The sequence below is a fragment of the Anolis sagrei genome, chromosome 1 (genome assembly GCF_037176765.1).
Source record: "Anolis sagrei isolate rAnoSag1 chromosome 1, rAnoSag1.mat, whole genome shotgun sequence".
NCBI lineage: Eukaryota > Metazoa > Chordata > Lepidosauria > Squamata > Dactyloidae > Anolis > Anolis sagrei.
Window position 1 is genome coordinate 16,299,006 of NC_090021.1, and position 22,016 is coordinate 16,321,021.

The following is a 22,016-nucleotide window of genomic DNA, read 5'->3' on the forward strand; positions in this document are numbered from 1 at the left end:
GTAGATATTTCTTCTGTGGGAAGATAATTGCACACCATGCAGTCATGCTAGCCACATGATCTTGGAGGTGTCTATGGACAACGCTGGCTCTATGGCTTAGAAATGGAGATGAGCACCACCACCCAGAGGCGGACATGACTAGACTTTATGTCAATGGCAAACCTTTACCTTTACCTATGGGAACATAGTGAGACACTATTTTGGTTTCCTCTTTCTCCATCAGTTATGAAGGGCAGAGGTAGGAAGATCAAAGTTCCATACACAAGTCCAGGGTGGGCACTTTCTTCATTACTTCATATAATATAATGTAATGTAATATATTGTATATACATATAATATTTATAATGTTATAATGTAATACAATTACTTTCTTCATTACTTCATATAATATAATGTAATGTAATATAATATATTGCAGGGGTCCTCAAACTAAGGCGCGAGGGCCAAATACGGCCCTCCAAGGTCATTTATCCGGGCCTCACTCAGGGTCAACCTAACTCTGGAATGTCTTGAAAGCACACAACAACATCAACAACAACAACAATAACAATAATTTCTCATCAACCAAAAGCAGGCCCACACTTCCCATTGAAATACAAATAAGTTTATATTTGCTAAAATTGGTCTTCATTTTAATTATTGTATTGTTTTTAAGTGTGTTTTTTTCAAATATATGTGCAGTCTGCATAAGAATTCTTTTTTTTTTTCTCCAAATTATAATCCAGCCCTCCAACAGTTTGAGGGACTGTGTCCTGGCCCTTTGTTTAAAAAGTTTGAGGACCCCTGATATAGTGTATATAGTGATATAATATATAATATTATAATGTAATACAATATACTAATAATAATAATATGATATTATAATTGTATGTTTTACATTACATGTAATATTACGAATAATTATACAATATAATGGTATAGTACAATATAGTAATATATAATACTGATATTGTACTATGATAATAATATAATGTATTGTATGTATATGTATCTTGTAAGCCTCTCTGAGTCCCTTTTGGGGTGGCATATAAATGTCATAAATAAATAAATAAATTACAGAGCAGGCATGGGCAAACTTTGGCCTTCCAAGTGGTTTGGACTTCAACTCCCACAATTCCTAACAGCCTAGGAATCGTGGGAGTTGAGGTCCAAAACACCTGGAGAGTTGAACTTTGCCCATGCCTGATGTAGAACATGAGAGTGCAGACAGACTCAGTTAGAACAAACTGTAGGCAAAGATTTGTTTTTCTGGAGGACATATGGTTTAACGGGATTGCAGTAAATCAAAATATTTTGTAATAGACTTCTTTGCTCAGTCAATCAATTAATTTTTATCAATGACCAGACTTTGCTGGTAGAAATCCAAGCTCAACCCAGCTTTTTCCACCAGTTAATCTCAGACATGTTAGATTAAAACTCCCAGCACTCCCAGTCAGTTGAATGATGGTGTTTGTAGTCCACCGAGTAGCAGAAAGATGGTTTAGCTTTTAAGAAGAATTCTTAAATCCTTGTCGAAAGCAGTCCTTTGTGCAAAACATTTGCAAATAGTACAAGGAGTGAAGTAAAAAGGGATTGTGTGCACTTCCATTTGTTCTGCTCTGTTTTTGCAGTGCATTTGCCTTCTGGGGAGAAGATAACATTCCTGGACACCCCTGGCCACGCTGCCTTCTCGGCCATGAGGGCAAGAGGGACGCACGTCACCGACATTGTCATCTTGGTGATTGCGGCAGAAGATGGCGTGATGAGGCAGACGGTGGAATCTATTCAGCATGCTAAAAATGCCAAAGGTACCCCAGGCTTCTTTCGCCAGAAAAGTTGCCAGAAAGCATCCCTGTTCACACTATATACATAGCCATCTTCTCTTGTTGAATCTGTAGTTCACCCAGGCCTTCTTAGGTCCCCATTCCACATTGTGGATCCATATCAGTAGAGTTGCTCTCTTTGAAATGATGAAAACGAAGTCCTTTTGCTCAGTGAAGTTGCAAAGTCTCTGGATGCTTTTAACTGTCAACCTTCTCTCCCTTTCTCAGTTCCAGTGATTGTTGCCATCAACAAATGTGACAAGCCTGCAGCCGACCCAGACAGAGTGAAGAAGGAACTACTGGCTCATGACGTTGTTTGTGAAGAATATGGAGGAGATGTTCAAACTGTCCATATATCTGCATTAAAGGTAAGACAAACCAACTTCAGTGCCATCTTTGGAAAATGTAGGAACAAAGTGGGTTTTGTTGGGCAAGTGGGCTTATTAACAAAAGACCCTTTTCATAAATGTACAGCAGAGTAACTTAGCAGCGTGACCCAACAATAGTATCCCAAAATGATAAAAACGCACAGACTAATGTTATCTTTTTCATAGGAGGCTTTTCTTTGTAGTAAAATAATATGATTGTACTATTTACAAGAACAAGGTTTCCATAATACACAAAAAGTTATTGTCATGATGCCAGGACTCTGCCGTATTCAGGTAGAGATGAACCAAACAAACTCCCAGTTTGTGCTAAACAATTTAATTAAAACAGCACATACTTTCTGGCTGTTTTAATAGTCCAAAATATGAAACATAAACATAGCACTCAGCCACAGAATATAAAACAAAAACTGACAACAAACACTGTTGCAAGTTCAAGATAACACTGTAGTCAAAAGGGCCAGACCAGTGGTCATACGCTGAGAGTTCAATGAGCAGGTCTAGGGATCAAGAGTCTATGCTGTAGTCAGAAGTCAGTCCAGAAATTCAGAGTTCCAGGGTTCCAAAAGTACAGGAGACAAGTCAGGATACCGAAAATCCACAAACCTGGGGGAAAACCAGCAGCATCTACCACCAAAATAAGACAAATACTTTTCTCCGAAAGATCAGTCCCAAGGCTAGCTCATTATATCCAGAAACACCCAGCTGCGGCCTGTCTCTTGCATATCTCCATCCTTAATTACTTTCACCCATGAACTCTTACTTACAGATTACTCAACCCTTTAGAACTGAGACTTACATTAACCCTTCCATCACCAATTGCTAGGTCTACCACCACCAACCATCAACAATTGCAGAACATGATACATGACAGTTATTTACACTTCCTTCTTTGCTTCCACGCTGGGCTTCTTTCTTATGCAGATAAACAGCTTTGCTCTCACAGAGCCTCTTCTCACACTGAAGTTACCCAAGAGCTTCACACAGTAGCTTTTTACACACAGTAGCCTTCACACTGGGGATTCACACATGAAGCCTTCTCATACCGAGGCGTACCTCACACACTGAAGCCTACCTCACACTGAGGCCTTCTCACACTGAGGCATTTCTCCCACTGAGTCCTTCTCCCACTGAGGCCTTCTCCCACTGAGGTGAACTGACAGTGACGCCTACTCATACTGAGGCCTACTAACACACTGTGACCCTTCTTCCACAGAGACCTCTCACAGACTGAGGGCTACTAAGCTACAGGCACACCCCTCATATAGAACTACAGCTTTTGCTAAGTCATTGCATCCATTTAACCCTTTCAGTGCTTGACTCACATTTTTGTAATTAAAAATACCTAGTTAATACCTAGATGAAAAGGTCTTCTGGGTGATGTTTGCCAATCAGTTTCTGGGTGGCTGGAGTAAGGATAAGGCAATCCTGTAGGTAACTTAGACCCAAATCATATAAGGCTTTAAGGGTCAAAACCAACACTTTGCACGGAAACTAATTGGCAACTGCTGGATGTTCCTGTGACTTTTGTTTGGTGCAGGGGGACAATTTGATGGCTTTAGCCGAGGCAACCGTGGCTCTTGCGGAGGTGCTGGAACTGAAGGCAGACTGCACAGGCCTGGTGGAAGGAACCATAGTGGAGTCTCGCACAGATAAAGGGAAAGGGTAAGGCATCGGCACAATAGATCTTGTGTTCCTAGAGCACAATTTCCACTTTCCCTGGCCAATAATGAATTGGAGTTGCAACAAAGTAGTGGTTCAGAAACATATTTTTTATTAAATATACCAACCAATGATTACTGATGTGGTATTTGCTAATGAAAACATACAAGTCTTTGTATACACTCGATTTCTAAATAGGCCTTCCCAAGCCTAATGGATAATACACCAAAAAGAGACATTATTTTCATTACAGGAGACTGGAATGCCAAGGTGGGAAGTCAAATGACAACAGGGATCACAGGCAAGCATGGTCTGGGAGAACAAAATGAAGCGGGACGCAGGCTGATAGAATTTTGCCAGGAAAACTCGCTGTGTATAACGAATACTCTCTTCCAACAACCTAAAAGACGGCTTTATACGTGGACCTCTCCAGACGGTCAACACCGAAATCAGATTGACTACATCCTTTGCAGCCAAAGGTGGCGGACATCCATCCAGTCGGTGAAAACAAGACCTGGGGCTGACTGTAGCTCAGATCACGAACTTCTTATTGCCCAATTTAGAATAAAACTAAAGAGATCAGGGAAAATACACAGACCAGTTAGATATGATCTCACTAACATTCCTAGCGAATATACAGTGGAAGTGAAGAACAGATTTGAAGGACTAGATTTAGTAAACAGAGCCCCAGAAGAACTATGGACAGAAGTCCGAGACATTGTTCAGGAGGCAGCAACAAAGTACGTCCCAAAGAAAAAGAAAACCAAGAAGGCAAAATGGTTGTCTGCTGAGACACTGGAAGTAGCCCAAGAAAGGAGGAAAGCAAAAGGAAACAGGGATAAGGGGAGATATGCCCAGTCAAATGCGCAATTCCAGAGGTTAGCCAGAAGAGATAAGGAACTATTTTTAAATAAGCAATGCATGGAAGTGGAAGAAGACAACAGAATAGGAAGGACAAGAGACCTCTTCCAGAAAATTAGAAACATTGGAGGTAAATTTCAGGCAAAAATTGGCATGATAAGAAACAAAGATGGCAGGGACCTAACAGAAGCTGAAGAGATCAAGAGAAGGTGGCGAGACTATACAGAAGATCTGTATAGGAAGGATAATAATATTGAGGATAGTTTTGACGGTGTGGTGAATGAATTAGAACCAGACATCCTGAGGAGTGAGGTTGAATGGGCCTTAAGAAGCATTGCTAACAACAAGGCAGCAGGAGACGACGGGATCCCAGCTGAACTGTTTAAAATCTTAAAAGATGATGCTGTCAAGGTGATGCATGCCATTTGCCAGCAAATATGGAAAACACAAGAATGGCCATCAGACTGGAAAAAATCAACTTATATCCCCATACCAAAAAAGGGAAATGCGAAAGACTGCTCAAACTTCCGTACAGTGGCCCTTATTTCTCATGCCAGTAAGGTAATGCTCAAGATCCTGCAAGGAAGACTCCAGCAATACATGGAGCGAGAGTTGCCAGATGTTCAAGCTGGGTTTAGAAAAGGTAGAGGAACGAGAGACCAAATTGCCAATATCCGCTGGATAATGGAGAAAAGCAGGGAGTTTCAGAAAAACATCTACTTCTGCTTCATTGACTATTCTAAAGCCTTTGACTGTGTGGATCATAATAAATTGTGGCAAGTTCTTAGTGGGATGGGCATCCCAAGCCACCTTGTCTCTCTCCTGAGGAATCTGTACAAGGACCAAGAAGCAACTGTAAGAACTGACCAAGGAACAACAGACTGGTTCAAGATTGGGAAAGGCGTACGGCAAGGCTGCATCCTCTCACCCAACCTTTTTAACTTGTATGCAGAACACATCATGCGATGTGCGGGGCTTGATGAATGCAAAGCTGGGGTGAAAATTGCTGGAAGAAACATTAACAACCTCAGATATGCAGATGACACCACTCTGATGGCCGAAAGCGAGGAGGAGCTGAGGAGCCTTCTAATCAAGGTGAAAGAAGAAAGCGCAAAAGCTGGGTTGCAGCTAAACGTCAAAAAAACCAAGATTATGGCAACAAGAATGATTGACAACTGGAAAATAGAGGGAGAAACCGTGGAGGCCGTGACAGACTTTGTATTTCTAGGTGCAAAGATTACTGCAGATGCAGACTGTGGCCAGGAAATCAGAAGACGCTTCCTTCTTGGGAGGGGAGCAATGTCCAGTCTCGATAAAATAGTAAAGAGTAGAGACATCAGACTGGCAACAAAGATCCGCCTAGTCAAAGCCATGGTATTCCCTGTAGTCACCTACGGATGTGAGAGCTGGACCTTCGGGAAGGCTGAGCGAAGGAAGATCGATGCTTTTGAGCTGTGGTGTTGGAGGAAAGTGCTGAGAGTGCCTTGGACTGCGAGAAGATCCAACCAGTCCATCCTCCAGGAAATAAAGCCCGACTGCTCACTGGAGGGAAAGATACTAGAGACAAAGTTGAAGTACTTTGGCCACATCATGAGGAGACAGGAAAGCCTAGAGAAGACAATTATGCTGGGGAAAGTGGAAGGCAAAAGGAAGAGGGGCCGACCAAGGGCAAGATGGATGGATGGCATCCTTGAAGTGACTGGACTGACCTTGAAGGAGCTGGGGGTGGTGACGGCCGACAGGGAGCTCTGGCGTGGGCTGGTCCATGAGGTCACGAAGAGTCGGAGACGACTGAACGAATGAACAACAACAACAAGCCTAATTGTGTTGGCTGGAGTTGATCAGTACTCTACATTTAATCAGTAGGTTATTTGCAGAGGGAAATGAGTTGCTTTACATTTGCTATTGTGGTCTTCCCAGCTTTGCAGTAAGAAAATGACTGCAAATCTTGCATATTATTGCTTCTGAAGTTACCAAAATATGTACTGAAAGTAAACACCAACTTGGTGTGTGTGTGTGTGTATATATATATGTATATGTATATGTATATGTATATGTTCGTTTGTGGGATTAGCAGAACTCAAAAACCACTGGATGAATTGACACTAAATTTGGAAACAAGACACCAAACAACCCAATGTATGTCTTTCACTCAAAAAAATTTATTTTGTCATTTGGGAGTTGTAGTTGCTGGGATTTATACTTCACCTACAATAAAAAAGCATTCTGAACCCCACCAACAATGGAATTGAACCAAACTTGGCACACAGTTCTCCCATGACCAACAGAAAATACTGGAAGGGTTTGGTGGGCAGTGTCCTCTGGTTTTGGAGTTGTAGTTCACCTACATCCAGAGAGCATTGTGGACTCCAACAATGATGAATCTGGACCAAACTCTACACGAATACTCAATATGCCCAAATGTGAACACTGGGGGAGTTTGGGGAAAATAGATTCTTGACATTTGGGAGTTGTAGTTGCTGAGATTTGTAGTTCACCTACAATCACAGAGCATTCTGAACCCCACCAACAATAAAATTGGGTCAATCCTCCCACACAGAACCCCCATGACCACCAGAGTGGGCCACAGCAACGGGTGGCAGAGGACGGCTAGTATATATACGACATTTATATGTCGCCCTTCTCACCCCAAAGGGGATTCAGAGCAGCTTACAAGATATATATACATAGGTAGAGGTTTTCCCTTGACGTGGAGTCCAGTCGTATCCGACTAGGGAGTGGTGCTCATCTCCATTTCTAAGCCGAAGAGCCTTCATTGTCCATAGACACCTCCAAGGTCATGTGGCCGGCATGACTGCATGAAGCGCCGATACACACACACACACACACACACAATAATATTATTAGCATTTTAAATATAATAAACTATATGTCATTTTCCTTCTTTCTCCCTTTCCTCCAACCACTATCCTCTCCTCTCGTCACTCGACCCCAGCCCAGTGACCACTGCCATCATCCAAAGAGGTACTCTGAGAAAAGGCTGTATTCTGGTTGCAGGAAAAAGCTGGGCCAAAGTGCGCCTGATGTTCGACGAGAATGGCAACCCCATGGAAACGGCCTCCCCAAGCATGCCGGTGGAGATTGTAGGGTGGAAGGAGGTGCCTTCAGCCGGAGAGGAAATTCTCGAAGTCGAGTCTGAGGTATTGACTCCAGGTGTAGTTCTGTCCCTGGATACATATTATATCCAGGCTTGAAGAGTGTTATTGGGGGACGAGATGTGTGATCCAGTCTTCTAGAATAAGTAAATGTGAAATGACTTGTGCCAGAATGGGCAAATTTTGGCCCAGTTTAAGAAACTTTTTCCATTTTTTAATTATTGAATCAACTAGGAAATAAGATTTATAACCCAGGAAAAAAATCGTGTTATTATTGCCGTTAAGTTCTGATTGTAAAGTCTCTTAGAAATGAAAGGATGGCTCTTGCTAGGATTATACTACTCCCTTCTCAACTCTCAATGTCCCCCCCCCCACCTTTCTCATCACAGTCCTGGTGCTATCCCACAGTCTTCATTTAGTATCTGGAGGCTGGGAAATAATGTGGGATGGAAACATTCAAAGGGAAAGTGGTATTGGAGGAATTGGGTGCTGTGTCTCTTCTTCAAAATGGAAAAGTAACTGGAGATCCCAAGCCATTAATGACAACCTAACATGGAGCCCCCAATGGCGCAGCAGGTTAAACCTCTGAGCTGCTGAACTTGCTGACCGAAAGATCGGCAGTTCGAATCCGGGGAGCGGGCTGAGCTCCCACTATTAGCCCCACCTTCTACCAACCTAGCAGTTCGAAAACATGCAAATGTGAGTAGATCAATAGGAACCACTCTGGTGAGAAGGTAATGGCTTTCCATGCTGGCCACATGACCTTGGAGGTGTCTACAGACAACGCTGGTTCTTAGAAATGGAGATGCTTAGAAATGGAGATGAGCACCAACCTCCAGAGTCAGACCAACTAGACTTAATGCCAGGGGAAAACCTTTACCTTTTAAGGTGGAACAATCCATTCTGATCTAGAGAGACAATTATTTTTGTTCAAAGCCACAGTCATGTTTGGATCAATATGCAAAGAGATCTTGTAGAACTTGTTAGTATGAAAGGTGCCACACGATCCCTATGAATCCTTTTTGTTGTTCTTCTTCATCTTCCAAGCAAAGGGCTCGTGAGGTCATTGAGTGGCGGATATATGCTGAGCAGCAAGAGAAGGTCAAGAAGGATCTTGAGGTCATCGAAGCAAAAGAAAAGGAACACCAGGAGGCCTACAAGAAGGAGAGGGAAGGCCTGGTCAACCTGACCTGGAAACAGAGGAGAGCGGCTTTGTTCAAAGCCAAAAGGCATCTCATGGCCCATCGACCGAAAGAAAAGGTGGAGAGTGACAAAAACATGCTCCCAGTCATCATCAAAGGTAGGGTCTGTTTTGGCCTGGCTAGTTTTGTGCACCTCTCCCTATAAATCATAGAATCATAGAGTTGGAAGAGACCTCATGGGCCATCCAGTCCAACCCTCTGCCAAGAAGCAGGAAAATTGCAATCAAAGCACCCCCGACAGATGGCCATCCAGCCTCAGCTTAAAAGCCTCCAAAGAAGAAGCTTCCACCACACTCTGGGACAGAGAGTTCCACTGCTGAACAGCTTTCACAGTCAGGAAGTTCTTCCTAATGTTCAGATGGAATCTCCTTTCCTGTAGTTTGAAGCCATGATTCCATGTCCTAGTCTCGAGGGCAGCAGAAAACATGCTTGCTCCCTCCTCCCTATGACATCCCCTTACAAATTTATACATGGCCCTCATCATGTCTCCTCTCAGCCTTCTCTTCTTCAGGCTAAACATGCCCAGCTCTTTAAGCCACTCCTCATAGGGCTTGTTTTCCAGACCCTTGATCATTTTAGTCACCCTCCTCTGGACATATTCCAGCTTGTCAACATCTCTCTTCAATTTTGGTGCCCAAAATTGGACACAATATCCCAGGTGTGGTCTAACCAAGGCAGAATAGAGGAGTAGCATGACTTCCCTGGATCTAGACACTATAATCCTATTGATGCAGGCCAAAATCCCATTGGGATTTTTTTACCACTGCATGACATTGTTGGCTCATGTTGAACTTGTTCCCCACGAGGACTCCAAGATCTTTTAAATGTTATATGTTATTGTTATTGTTTATTGTGTATTTTTGTTTTTGAGTTTTATTTTAACTGTTTGTATTGATTATTTGTTATTGCCTTTGTTTATTGATGTCCTGTGGGTTTGGCCTCATGTAAGCCGCACCAAGTCCCTTGGGGAGATGGTAGCGGGGTACAAATAAAGTTATTATTATTATTATTATTATTATTATTATTCACATGTACTGCTCTCGAGCCAGGCGTCCCCCATTCTGTATCTTTTCATTTTACTTTTTCTGCCTAAGTGGAGTATCTTGCATTTGTCCCTGTTGAACTTCATTTTGTTAGTTTTGGCCAATCATCTCTAATCTGTTAAGTTTGTTTTGAATTCTGCTCCTGTCTTCTGGAGTATTGGCTCTCCCTCCCAATTTGGTGTCGTCTGCAAACTTGATGGTTGTCCTTCTAATCCTGTGTGCGGACAGAGATCTGTAGTATAGAGCAGCTGGGAGCTGATCTGTATCCTACTAGTGCAAGCATGGGCAAACTTGGGCCCTCCAGGTGTTTTGGACTTCAACTCCCACAATTTCTAACAGCCTACCGGCTGTTAAACCAGCTAAATCAGCTAAACCAACTCCTTTTAAAAGATACAGGCACATACATAAATTGTTATTTATTTATTTTGTATCAAAAGCATTGCATAAATTAGTATAAAATTGATAAAAATTGAAGGCACGCAGGCTGCTAAATATCTTTTGACCAAAAATGAGCAACAGCAACGGCATTGTCCATAGCCTCCAATAATTCCTCCTCTGTACATGAGGCAGGGCATAGTGGACAAGCATACAGATGCGGAGTTGTCTGTTCTGCTCCACAGTCACACAAGGTTTGGGATTTTGTTAAGTAGTGCCATTTTGCCAGGTTGCCCACTCCACTTCTGAGTCTGTTCAGGGACTTCCAAGTTGCCCATTCTTGGTTTGCCCCTGGAGGAAGACCCTCGTGGGGGGCCATCCAGTTGGGGTTTCCTGGTTTAGCTGCCCAGAGGGATACCATTGCTGTTGCTGGGGGAACACCAAGAGGAGTGGTAGTTCTCATTTCACACACAGGGCTTTACACTTGAGGCCTTCAACCTGGGGCTTATCTCACTGAAGTTTCTCACAGCAGGCCTTCTCACACTGAGGCCTACCTCACACTGAGGCCTCTCTCTGACTGAAGGCTACTAACACTGAGGCTTCTCTAAACTACAGACATGCCTGCTTATATTGAACTACAGGTTTGGCTGAGTTATTGCATCCATTTAACCCTTTCAGTGTTTGACCTAGTTAATTTTTAATATTTCTGACAGCTCTTTCTATGGAGGCTTTTAAGCAGAGGCTTGTTGGCCATCTGTCATGGGGTACTTAGATTGTGCTGTCTTGCAAAACAGGGGATTGGACTAGATGGCCCATGTGGTCTTTTCCAACTCTATTATTATATGATTCTATGTTTTGTGCCTGAGGACCCTCCATCTAATTGCACAACAGCATTTAAGTCAATTGGATGGAATATCTAGATTTTTTTTCCTTATAGAAGTAAGACAAAATCCACATGGAATGTCAGATTCATTCCTCAGTTCCTGTTCATTTGGAACAGGAACTATTCATTTCTAACCTTTCTAGCACACATTACTAGCAGTTTTAAGTAGATGATACAATATTCCTTGTGAGCATGAGATTAGATTCTTATACACTCAAACTGATGACGCCTCTTGGTCCATGCAGGCGATGTAGATGGATCCGTGGAAGCCATTCTGAACATCCTGGATACTTACGATGCGGACGAGGAGTGTGAATTAGATGTCATACAGTTTGGGGTTGGGGACATTGGTGAAAGTGACATACACCTCGCAGAGACATTTAAAGGTAAGAGGAGACCTTTTGACATCCCTGGTTATGAAAAGCAGGTAGTTTAGTTTGCTAAATAGGTGAAACCTTTTGATTTTGGGCTTTCTAGTCATTAACAGATTGATAATGAGTTCAAGTTTGTACAAAGTGGCCTGAAAATTGCGAGGGAAATGTGAAGGCAGCATCTTTTCCTCTTCAGCAGTATCATTTCAGCCTGGGACTAAATGGATATGTTGTGTCTTACGATGGGCATACATTTCTGCTTTATGGATGTAAACCATCCTTATTTCTGAATTTAAGGGATGTAGGATTGAGATACTGCACATTTTCTTGTATAGTTGGTGTAATGATTTGAATGTTGAATTTCAACTCTGGAGACCAGGGTTCAAATCCCTGCTCAAACATGCAACCTCAGTGAGCATGCGACACTCTCTCAGCCTCAGAGGAAGGCAAAAGCAAACCCCCTCTGATTAAATTGTGCCTAGAAAACCGTGTGTTAGGTTCACCTGAGAGTCACTATTGCAGCCAATAGTTGCAGCCAATAGTGAAAGGACCAAGGCAGAGACATCTCCAGCTCATCCCTTGTTTGGGTATCAGCCAGCACGTCAACGACTTAAATCAAGAAATAGTTTTCTTAGATCTACAGAGACACTCGCTGGAACACCTCAGCAAGCGAGAGTCCAAAAGTGGCAGGCTCAAACCCAGCACCTCAATCCGTGGGTGATACCAGATGAGAGACTCCCCCCTGGGCACACAGAAGACTGGGAGACTTGGAAGGCGCTGAACAGACTGCGCTCTGGCACCACGAGATGCAGAGTCAATCTTAAGAAAGGTGGCTACAAAGTGGAATCCACGACATGCGAGTGTGGAGAAGAGCAAACCACTGACCACCTGCTGCAATGCAACCTGAGCCCTGCCACATGCACGATGGAGGACCTTCTTGCGGCAACACCAGAGGCACTCCAAGTGGCCAGATACTGGTCAAAAGACATTTAACCAACTACCAAGTTTGCAAAATCTGTGTTTTTTTAATCTGTTCGTTTATTTTGTTCTGTTAGAAATGTAATACAATGTTCTGGTTGTGGATGACACAATAAATAAATAAATAACCTGAGAGTCAGACTAAGTCGGCAATGACATATCATTGTCACCAGAAATCGGATTGAACGAGTAGCAAGAAATAATAAGAGTTATGTTGAGTGTGATTTTTAGAAAATGGACTTCTGCACGTTTTTAGAAAATGGATTTCTGCAGGTTGTGTCTTGACTGCAGATGGTGAGAATCCAGGGCAGAAATGTTAGTATCTTGGAAAGGTCACCCATCATCTTCCTCCTTTCATAAAAAATTCTCCAACTCTAATTGCGGTGAAAATGGGTTTGAGAGTACGGGCTTCTTTGTGTGTAGCAGGAAACATGACTTATTCATGCTCCCTGGGCAAGCATCAGAAAACGCAAGAAAATGTCAGGTTTGCATATTTATAAAGGAAGAAGGAAGGTGAGGTGTGCTGAAGCTTGGTGATTCTTTGGGATGATTGAAAGTGATCCATGAATACACTGCTTAACCTTGGCTTTGTGTAGCATGCAAACTACAATGAGTGATGTGATACCACAACTTAAAATTGTGTTTGGTAGGATTTCTTCTGGCCAAAGCTTCTCTCTCTGAGATTTGCAATAGAAGAATAAATCAGAAAAAGGGAAGGTTAAGAAGGGGCATGCTTGAATATCTGAAAGGATGTAACATTGAGGAGAGGGCAAGCTTGTTTTCTGCAGCTCTAGAGACCAAGTCACAATGGAGCAATGGGTTAAAATTTCAGAAAAAGAGTCTACCTCTTACTTCTGATGGTAAGAGCTGTTCAACGGTGGAATATACCGCTGCCTGGGAGTCTGGTGGAGTCTCCTCTGGAAGTTTTTAAGCAGAGGCTGGATGGCCATCTGTTAGGAATGCTTTGATTGTGTGTTCCTGTTGGAAATAGCAACCTTCTCAAGCCTCCTCTATTTAATGTTTTGTCTGTTTATAATATGTCATTTATTTCCTGAAGTGTATGTCTTCTTTGGTTTGCAGTTTCCTTAGCTCTATATACTTGAGGCAGTGGGAGGGGCTGCACAGACCATGTGACTAGTTCACTGACTGTTTAGAATGCAGTTTTAAAAGGATGAGAGTTGAGAAATAACAGTTGAGGCTTGAGTCAGTTTGAGTACAGAAGTCAGTGTTGGAAGTTAGAAGTCAGTTGAGTCCCTTGGAAGTAGACCTTTATGAAAGAGAGCTGAACAGAGCAATATAGTTTTGGAGCGACTGATAAAGACTATAAGTTAAAGATACAAACTGAAATGTTTTAAGAAATGGGCCTGTATATTTAAATACATGAAGTTGTGAGTAAAACAAACATATTTACTTGAATCTTTGTCTGCTGAGAGCTTGAATAGAAACAAGATATTTATGTGCCCAGTGATCATCCATTACCCAATAAACTAAAGGAACACTTCCGAAACTCTGCTACCCAATAGGTTATGATCCTAACAGGTCATAATCCATATCCTAATATTGCTTACATAGAAGGAGGTTGGACTGGATGGCCCTTCCAACTCTATGATTCTATGAACAAGACGTAAACATCTCCAAGTGTGCATAGTTTATTACTTACTTAGGCAATCCCTCGTTGTCCGAGTAGGATTGTCTTCCAAGATTGGTATACTGGAGGTGGGTCCAGGGTGACTGTGGAGCTCTATTCTTGATCTGCATGTTCTCCTGTGGTGAGGGCATCGATTTCCAGGTGGGAGGTGGTCTCGGTCAGCTTTGGCTTGACACACCTTCCTCTTTGCACGTTTTTCTCTTTCGCCCTCCATTCGTGCCTCTTCAAATTTTACAGCACTGCTGGTCACAGCTGAACTCCAGCTAGAGCACTCAAGGGACAGAGCTTCCCAGTTGTCTATGCCAGAGTTTTTAAGGTTGGCTTTGAGCCCATCTTTAAATCTCTTTTCCTGTCCACCAACATTCCGTTTTCCATTCTTGAGTTCGGAGTAGAGCAACTGCTTTGGGAGACGGTGATCGGACATTCGGACAATGTGGCCAGTCCAGCTGAGTTGATGGCGGAGGACCATCGCTTCAGTGCTGGTCGTCTTTGCTTCTTCCAGCACGCTGACATTTGTCTGCCTGTCTTCCCAAGAGATTTGCAGGCTTTTTGGGAGGCAACACTGATGGAATCGTTCCAGGAGTTGCATGTGACGTCTGTAGATAGTCCACGTTTCACAGGCATAGAGCAGGGTTGGGAGGACAATAGCTTTATAAACAAGTACCTTGGTATCCCTACAGATGTCCCGGTCCTCAAACACTCTGTGCTTCATTTGGAAAAATGCTGCACCCGCAGAGCTCAGGTGATGTTGTATTTCAGTGTCAATGTTGACTTTTGTGGAGAGGTGGCTGCCAAGATCGCGTAAATGGTCAACATTTTCTAATGTTACACCATTAAGCTGTATTTCTGGCATCACAGAGGGATTGGCTGGTCTGCTTGAACGCCACTTCAGTTTTCTCGATGTTCAGTGACAGGCCGAGCTTCTCGTATGCTTCTGCAAAGGTGTTTAGAGTGGCTTGTAGGTCTTTCTCTGAATGCGCACAGATGACGTTGTCATCAGCATAGTTTATTAGGCATGCAACAATCAGTTTTTCTTGATGTAGAAATGTTGTCCATCTTTCCTTAAGGCATTCCTTAGTACCTTTTCAAAAGAAAATGATTTCAATCTTTGTTGGTTTTCCAGGCATTATATATGGGTTCAATGTGAATGCCAATAAAACTGTTCAGAAGCTGGCTGCTAAGAAAGGAATACAGATAAAAATGCACAACATCATCTACCGACTCATTGAAGACTTGCAGGAGGAACTCAGCCGCACTTTGCCCCATTCCGTGGAAGAGCATGTAATAGGTACACCATTGAATTGCATGTGCCGCTGGGTGGGAAATGCAGCAGCTACTGGTAAAAGTAGATACCAATAAAATTACATTAATTGAGGCATCAGTAGGTTAAATGTTTTGAATATTTATATATTTAAGATAAGACTGTTCAACTCTGATTAAATCATTATTCTAACCTTCAATGTAAATGTGCTTACGTAGCCTTCCTATAATCACCATAGTTTATTTTAACTGTACATTTTGGGGAAAATGCTGTGTGTATATGAAAAAGGAAAAGTGGGAAAGACTGAGAGAAAAGGAGAGGAATAATAATAACGCTTTAATTATATTCCGCCCTATCTCCCCAAGGGGACTCAGGGCAGATCGCAGTACACATACACAGCAAATGTTCAATGCTGTTTTGGATAGACAGGACAGAGACAGAACAGAAAGAAGGTATGTTGTGTCAACATCCAGTTTTTCGGTGCCTTGGAGGTTGTGCTTGGATCCAGCCACAGGAGGGTTCTGTTGCTCCATTCTCTATGATGAAGAGCTATCTGGACTTTTTCCCTTTGGTTGCTGGACATTTTCAGATCTTTTTCTTTATGGTGTCATAAAATACCTCCCCCACATGTTTTAGCGATACCTAATTTTTCTACTTACAGCATGAGCTGTTTTTGAACTTCTTAGACAAACAGTAAGCTAGGCTGACAGTCAGGAGCTCATGCCGACCCGGGGCTTTCAACTGGTAAGCTTTCAGTTGGTAGATCTTATCATTGCTGGTGATTTACCAGCTGTGCTAAAGCCTGGCCCAAGAAAAGTGGATTCTGCACCGAAAGAGAAGGAGAGGAAGGTGCGTACTGCACGAGAGAGGGGAAGAGGAAAGAGAGCTGTGTTGCAGTGCAGAGAGGCGAGGGTTCTGGCAGGAAGGCGTGGGACCGAAAGAAACCCTTTTTTCACCCCCATGCCTTCCTGCCAGGACCCTCACCCGAGAATAAGCCGAATGGGGCTTTTTCAGCCTAAGAAAGGGGCTGAAAAACTAGGCTTATATACATGTCACATTGCCAGGGCTCTGCCTTATTCAGAGGCAGAGATGAACCAAACAAAAACCCAGTTTGCATAAAACAATTTAATTAAAGCAGCACTTACTTTCTGGCAGTTTTAATAGTCCAAAATATAAAACATAAAGATAGCACTCAGGCACAGAATAAACAAAAATAGCAAACACTGTTGCAGGTTCAAGATAACTCCGTAGTCAAAGGTCCAGGCCAGTGGTCAAACACTGAGAATTCAGTAAACAAAGCCCAGGGATCAAGAGTCTACTGTAGTCAACAGCCAGTCCAAAGATTCAAGGTTCCAGGATTCTAAGAGTTCAGGAGATAGGTCAGGATACCGAAACCTGGGGGAGAACCAGCAGCATCCACCACCACCAAAATATGACAAATACTTTTCTCCCAAAGATAATTTCCAAGGCTCGCTCCTTATATCCAGAAACACCCAGCTGCATCCTATCTCTTGTATACCTCCACTCTTAATTGCTTTCATCCATGAACTCTTACTTGCAGATTACTCAACCCATTAGAACTAATACTTACATTAACCCTTTCATCACCAACCACCATCAACTGCAGAACATATCACATGACAATACAGTACATCACTTTTCTACAGAGTCACCTTCCTTTATGATGCATTTTTCCCTGTGTTGTACCAACTTTTTAAAGCCATTGGCAAAAAAAAGGTTTTTGGTTGAACGCTCAGCCATTTAGAACATTTCAATACATTTATAGACAACTCTTTGAAGACCCTGTACACTTATACAACCCAAGGTTTGTTATAAAACACTGCCCAAATCTACCTTTTCCAGAGGTATCTGAAAAGCCTGGCTGAGATATTATACTTTGAAGGACTTTGGTTATCCATTTCCTGGGAGACTGCTAAGCATAGGCTGTCCATCAAATTCCTCCCAGACTACTCTTTCAATTTTTTTCTTTGTAAGGCTTTGAATGTGTATGCATATAGACTGGAGTCAGCTGTTTCTTTCCTTTACAGGAGCAAAATGCCAAGATATTTTTGAAATAATTGATTCCCACGATTCTTTCCCATATTCCCTAGGAGAAGCCGTTGTGCTCGCCACCTTTGATGTCACAGTAGGAAAAAATAAAATCCCTGTAGCTGGCTGCAGAGTACAGAAGGGGCTATTAGACAGAAAAATGAAGTTTAAATTAATTCGGAACGGTGAAATGATTTGGACAGGTGAGTAAAAGATATAATGGTTATTCAGCTTTTTTGGGTTAGATTGTCACAGCTTTATTAGTCAAAGATGCTGCATGACTTGAGAGAATTTATATCTGCTTTCTTGTACATGAGGCATGGGTAAAAGTTGGCCCTCCAGGTGTTTTGGACTTCAACTTACTACTTACTTACTTAGGCAATCCCTCGTTGTCCGAGTAGGATAGTCTTCCAAGATCAGTGTACTGGTGGGTCCATAGGTGACTGTGGAGCCCTATTCTTGACCTGCATGTTCTCCTGCAGTTAGGGGATTGGTTTCCGGGTGGAAGGTGGTCGCAGTTGGGGTTGACTTGACGTTTCTCCCTTTTGCCCTCCATTCATGCCTCTTCAAATTCTACAGCACTGCTGGTCACAGCTGACCTTCAGCTCAAGCGCTCAAGGGCCAGGGCTTCCCAGTTCTCAGTGTCTATGCCAGAGTTTTTAAGTTTGGCTTTGAGGCCATCCTTAAAACTCTTTTCCTGTCCACCAACATTCCATTTTCTGTTCTTGAGTTCGGAGTAGAGCAACTGCCTTGGGAGACGGAGGTTGGGCATCCGGACAACGTGGCCGGTCCAGCGGAGTTGATGGCGGAGGACCATCGCTGCAATGCTGGTGGTCTTTGCTTCTTCCAGCACATTGACATTTGCCCGCTTGTCTTCCCAAGAGATTTGCAGGATTTTCCGGAGGCAGCACTGATGGAATTGTTCTAGGAGTTGAGTCTGACATCTATAGACAGTCCATGTCCCGCAGGCATATAGCAGGGTTGGGAGGACAGTAGCTTTATAAACAAGCACCTTGGTATCCCTACAGATGTCCTGGTCCTCAAACACGCTCTGCTTCATTCAGAAGAATGCTGTACTTGCAGAGCTCAGGCGGAGTTGTATTTCAGCGTCAATGTTGAGTTTTGTGGAGAGGTAGCAGAAATTATCAACATTTTCTAATGTTACACCATTAAGGTGTATTTCTGGTATTGGAGAGGGATTGGCTGGTAAGTGCTTGAAGAGTACTTTGGTTTTCTCGATGTTCAATGACAGGCCGAGCTTCTCGTATGGTTCCTAACATTCTTAACAATACCGGCTGTTAGGAATTGTGGGAGTTGGAAGTGCAAAACACCTGGAGGGCCGAACTTTGCCTATGCCTAACATGCTCCGTTTGCCAGCTGAAAAGGTCACAAAGATTTGGACAACTCTGTACTGTATAATTTCATCCCATCCTGTAATTAGAATTGCTTAATTCTCAGGAAAGGATTTGATTGTCTTTCCTTTGAATCAGAACCACTCAGCTCTTAAAAGTATCTGTTTACTCATGCCCTTGCATTCTAGTTATGGAACCACCAAATTGCGTGTATGGTTTTTTGGTAATGTATTATTGTACAATTTCTGGGCTATATTGCAGGGGGTGGGCAATGTTGTGAAGGCCTTCTATCTTATAACAAGCAAGGCATGTTGTGAGCGGATTGACTGGGGGTTTCTCGATATGGAAGGTTTAGATTGGATTTGGCTTTGAAAGAGATGCAGTATAGCTGGGAATGCAGGAAGACATCTGTAGGTTAAAGCTGTTTGTGGAAGCAGGAGCCTATCTTTGGAAGTGGACACCCCAGCCACATGCATACGTATTTTCAATTTTATTAGGTATATATAGATAGAAGATATATAGATATGTAGATATAGAATCATAGAGTTGGAAGAGACCTCATGGGCCATCCAGTCCAACCCCCTGCCAAGAAGCAGGAATATTGCATTTAAATCACCCCTGACAGATGGCCATCCAGCCTCTGTTTAAATTGTTGAATTCTCCACTCTTCCATTCTTGCTTATTTATATCTGTTTTGCCTAGGGCCCTTGTCGTCACTGAAACACCACAAGGACGACATCTCTGTGGTCAAGACTGGCATGGATTGTGGACTCAATTTTGAAAAGAACATCCAGTTTGAGGTTGGAGATGAAATCGTTTGTTTCGGGGAGAAGGAAGTTGCGCAGAAAATTTCTTGGGACCCAGGATTTTAAATCATAAGCGAAGTTTCGAAATGATGGACCGAGACAAGTGGATTATGGTCAACATGCCATTTTTTGCATACTCTGTGGTAAACAATGCCATAGAACAGGTATGGGCAAACCTGGGCCTTCCAGGTGTTTTGGACTTCAACTCCCACCATTCCTAACAGCCTCAGGCCCTTTCCTTAAGCGGCTGAGGGGGAAAAGGAAAGGGCCTGAGGCTGTTAGGAATGGTGGGAGTTGAAGTCCAAAACACCTGGAGGGCCCAAGTTCACCCGTGCCTGCCATATAAAATGCAAGGTTTGTCATCAGAGGAGATGAAATGATGCTTTGTGCTAGCACAGACTCTGTGTACTTTGTTAGAAGTACAAAGTAATTGTGTTTACAATCAGGCGGACTTAAGAGACACATTTTGGTGCGCTTATCGGCCTGTTAACAAATTAAACAGAAAATGGATCATCAAGGCTGCCCCAAAGTTCTGATTTTTGTGTTTTAAAACCATTTGAGACATTCACAAAATCACGGATTTAGAACACTTATAGATATAATCCCCATCACAGGTTGTATATTTGGCTCCGCAGGTTCTTGGGCTTGGGGCTAATTAATTTTCTCTTTTATAAAGCAAGGAAAAATGGAGTAAGAGACTTAACAGCCATTCTGTCCCATGTTTTCATTTTACTACCAAATCGTTATGTCCCTTCAAGTCATTTCCAGGTTATGCAGACCTTATAAATGAGTTTTCTTGGCAAGATTTATTTAGAGGGAATTTGCCTTTGCCATGCTCTTAGGTTAAAAGATTGTGAATTCTCCAATGGATTTCCATAAGCCAAGAGGATTCAAACCCTGGTCTTCCAAGCCATAGCCCAACACACAAATCATTACACTGGTTTTCACTAAACTAGTCCTAAATAGGTAAAGGTTTCTAGTCGTGCCCAAGTCTGTGGGGTGGAGATCATCTCCATCTAAGCCAAAGAGCTGACCTTGTCTGTAGACACCTCCAAGATCATGTGGCCAGCATGATTGTATGCATGACTTTATGCAGCACCATTACCTCCCCGTAGAAGGTAACCTAATGCTCTACTAACACTTGCATGTTTTCAGCGTTGCCTCCGAAAAGTGCTGCAAATCTCTTGGGAAGACAGGGGGACAAATGTCGTGCTGGAAGAAACAAAGACCATCAGCATCAAAACGATGCTCCTCTGCCCTCAACTCTGCTGGACTGGCCACATTGTCTGAATGCCCAATCACCATCTCCCAAAGCAATTACTCTACTCCCAACTCAAGAATGGGAAACATAATGTTGGTAGATAGGAAAGGAGATTTAAAGATGGGCTTAAAGCCAACCTAAAAAACTGTGGCATAGATAACGAGAACTGGGAAGCCTTGGCCCTTAAGCGCTCGCACTGGAAGTCAGCTGTGACCAGCAGTGCTGCAGGATTCAAAGCGGCACGAGTGTAGGGAGAAACATGCCAAGAGGAAGGCGTTTCAAGCCAACTCTGACCAGGACCGCCTTCCACTTGGAAACTGATGACCTCACTGTGGGAGAACATGAGGATCAATAGGGCTCCACAGCTGCCTATGGACCCACCACTAAGACACATCACTTGGAGGACCATCATCCTCGAGCTATGAGGGATTGCCTAAGTAAGAAAGGGGATTTCCTATGATGGCAACAAAGGGTCATCAGCCCCTTTCATAGCTATTTGTTCTTACTATGACTGACAGGACAGAATCATTTGTGAAAAAGTACAAGCAGAAGGAGCATCACAACCACAGAACATAGTTTTTTTAGTTGGGAACTTTTAAGGCCAGCATCAACACAGCAATGTTTTATTTCTGCCTTCTGTGATCTGTTTAAAACAATGAGTCACAACCTGTGGATCCCCAGCTTCTCAGAAATCCCAGCCAGTTTTACAAGCTCTTAGGATTTCTGGAAGTTGAAGGCCAAAACATCTGGGACCCACAGGTTGAGAACCACTGGTTTAAAGCAACCATGTGAACACTATAACGAATATTTAAAACACTCTGCTGTTGTATGGACAGCATTTTTTTACGTTGTTAATGGACAGTCTACAAAATGTAAGAGAGCAAAGATTGTCTCTGTAATTTTATTCCATATAAGGACAGATTCTTCCACTTATCAATATGTGATACTCTTGGCCCTCTC

General features: G+C 42.8%; 1 protein-coding gene across 1 annotated transcript in view; it reads left to right on the plus strand.

Moving 5' to 3' along the window:
* MTIF2 (mitochondrial translational initiation factor 2) overlaps positions 1-20,312 on the plus strand; it is a 36,144-nt gene extending 15,832 nt beyond the window's left edge. Inside the window, exons 6-14 of the mRNA XM_060754582.2 lie at positions 1,611-1,787; positions 2,031-2,170; positions 3,729-3,853; positions 7,668-7,872; positions 8,875-9,127; positions 11,576-11,716; positions 15,451-15,615; positions 17,700-17,840; positions 19,692-20,312. Of these exons, the coding sequence (XP_060610565.2) occupies positions 1,611-1,787; positions 2,031-2,170; positions 3,729-3,853; positions 7,668-7,872; positions 8,875-9,127; positions 11,576-11,716; positions 15,451-15,615; positions 17,700-17,840; positions 19,692-19,861 (1,517 nt within the window). The 3' untranslated portion in view covers positions 19,862-20,312. The remainder of the gene's footprint in view (positions 1-1,610; positions 1,788-2,030; positions 2,171-3,728; positions 3,854-7,667; positions 7,873-8,874; positions 9,128-11,575; positions 11,717-15,450; positions 15,616-17,699; positions 17,841-19,691) is intronic.
* Positions 20,313-22,016: the final 1,704 nt, after the last annotated feature.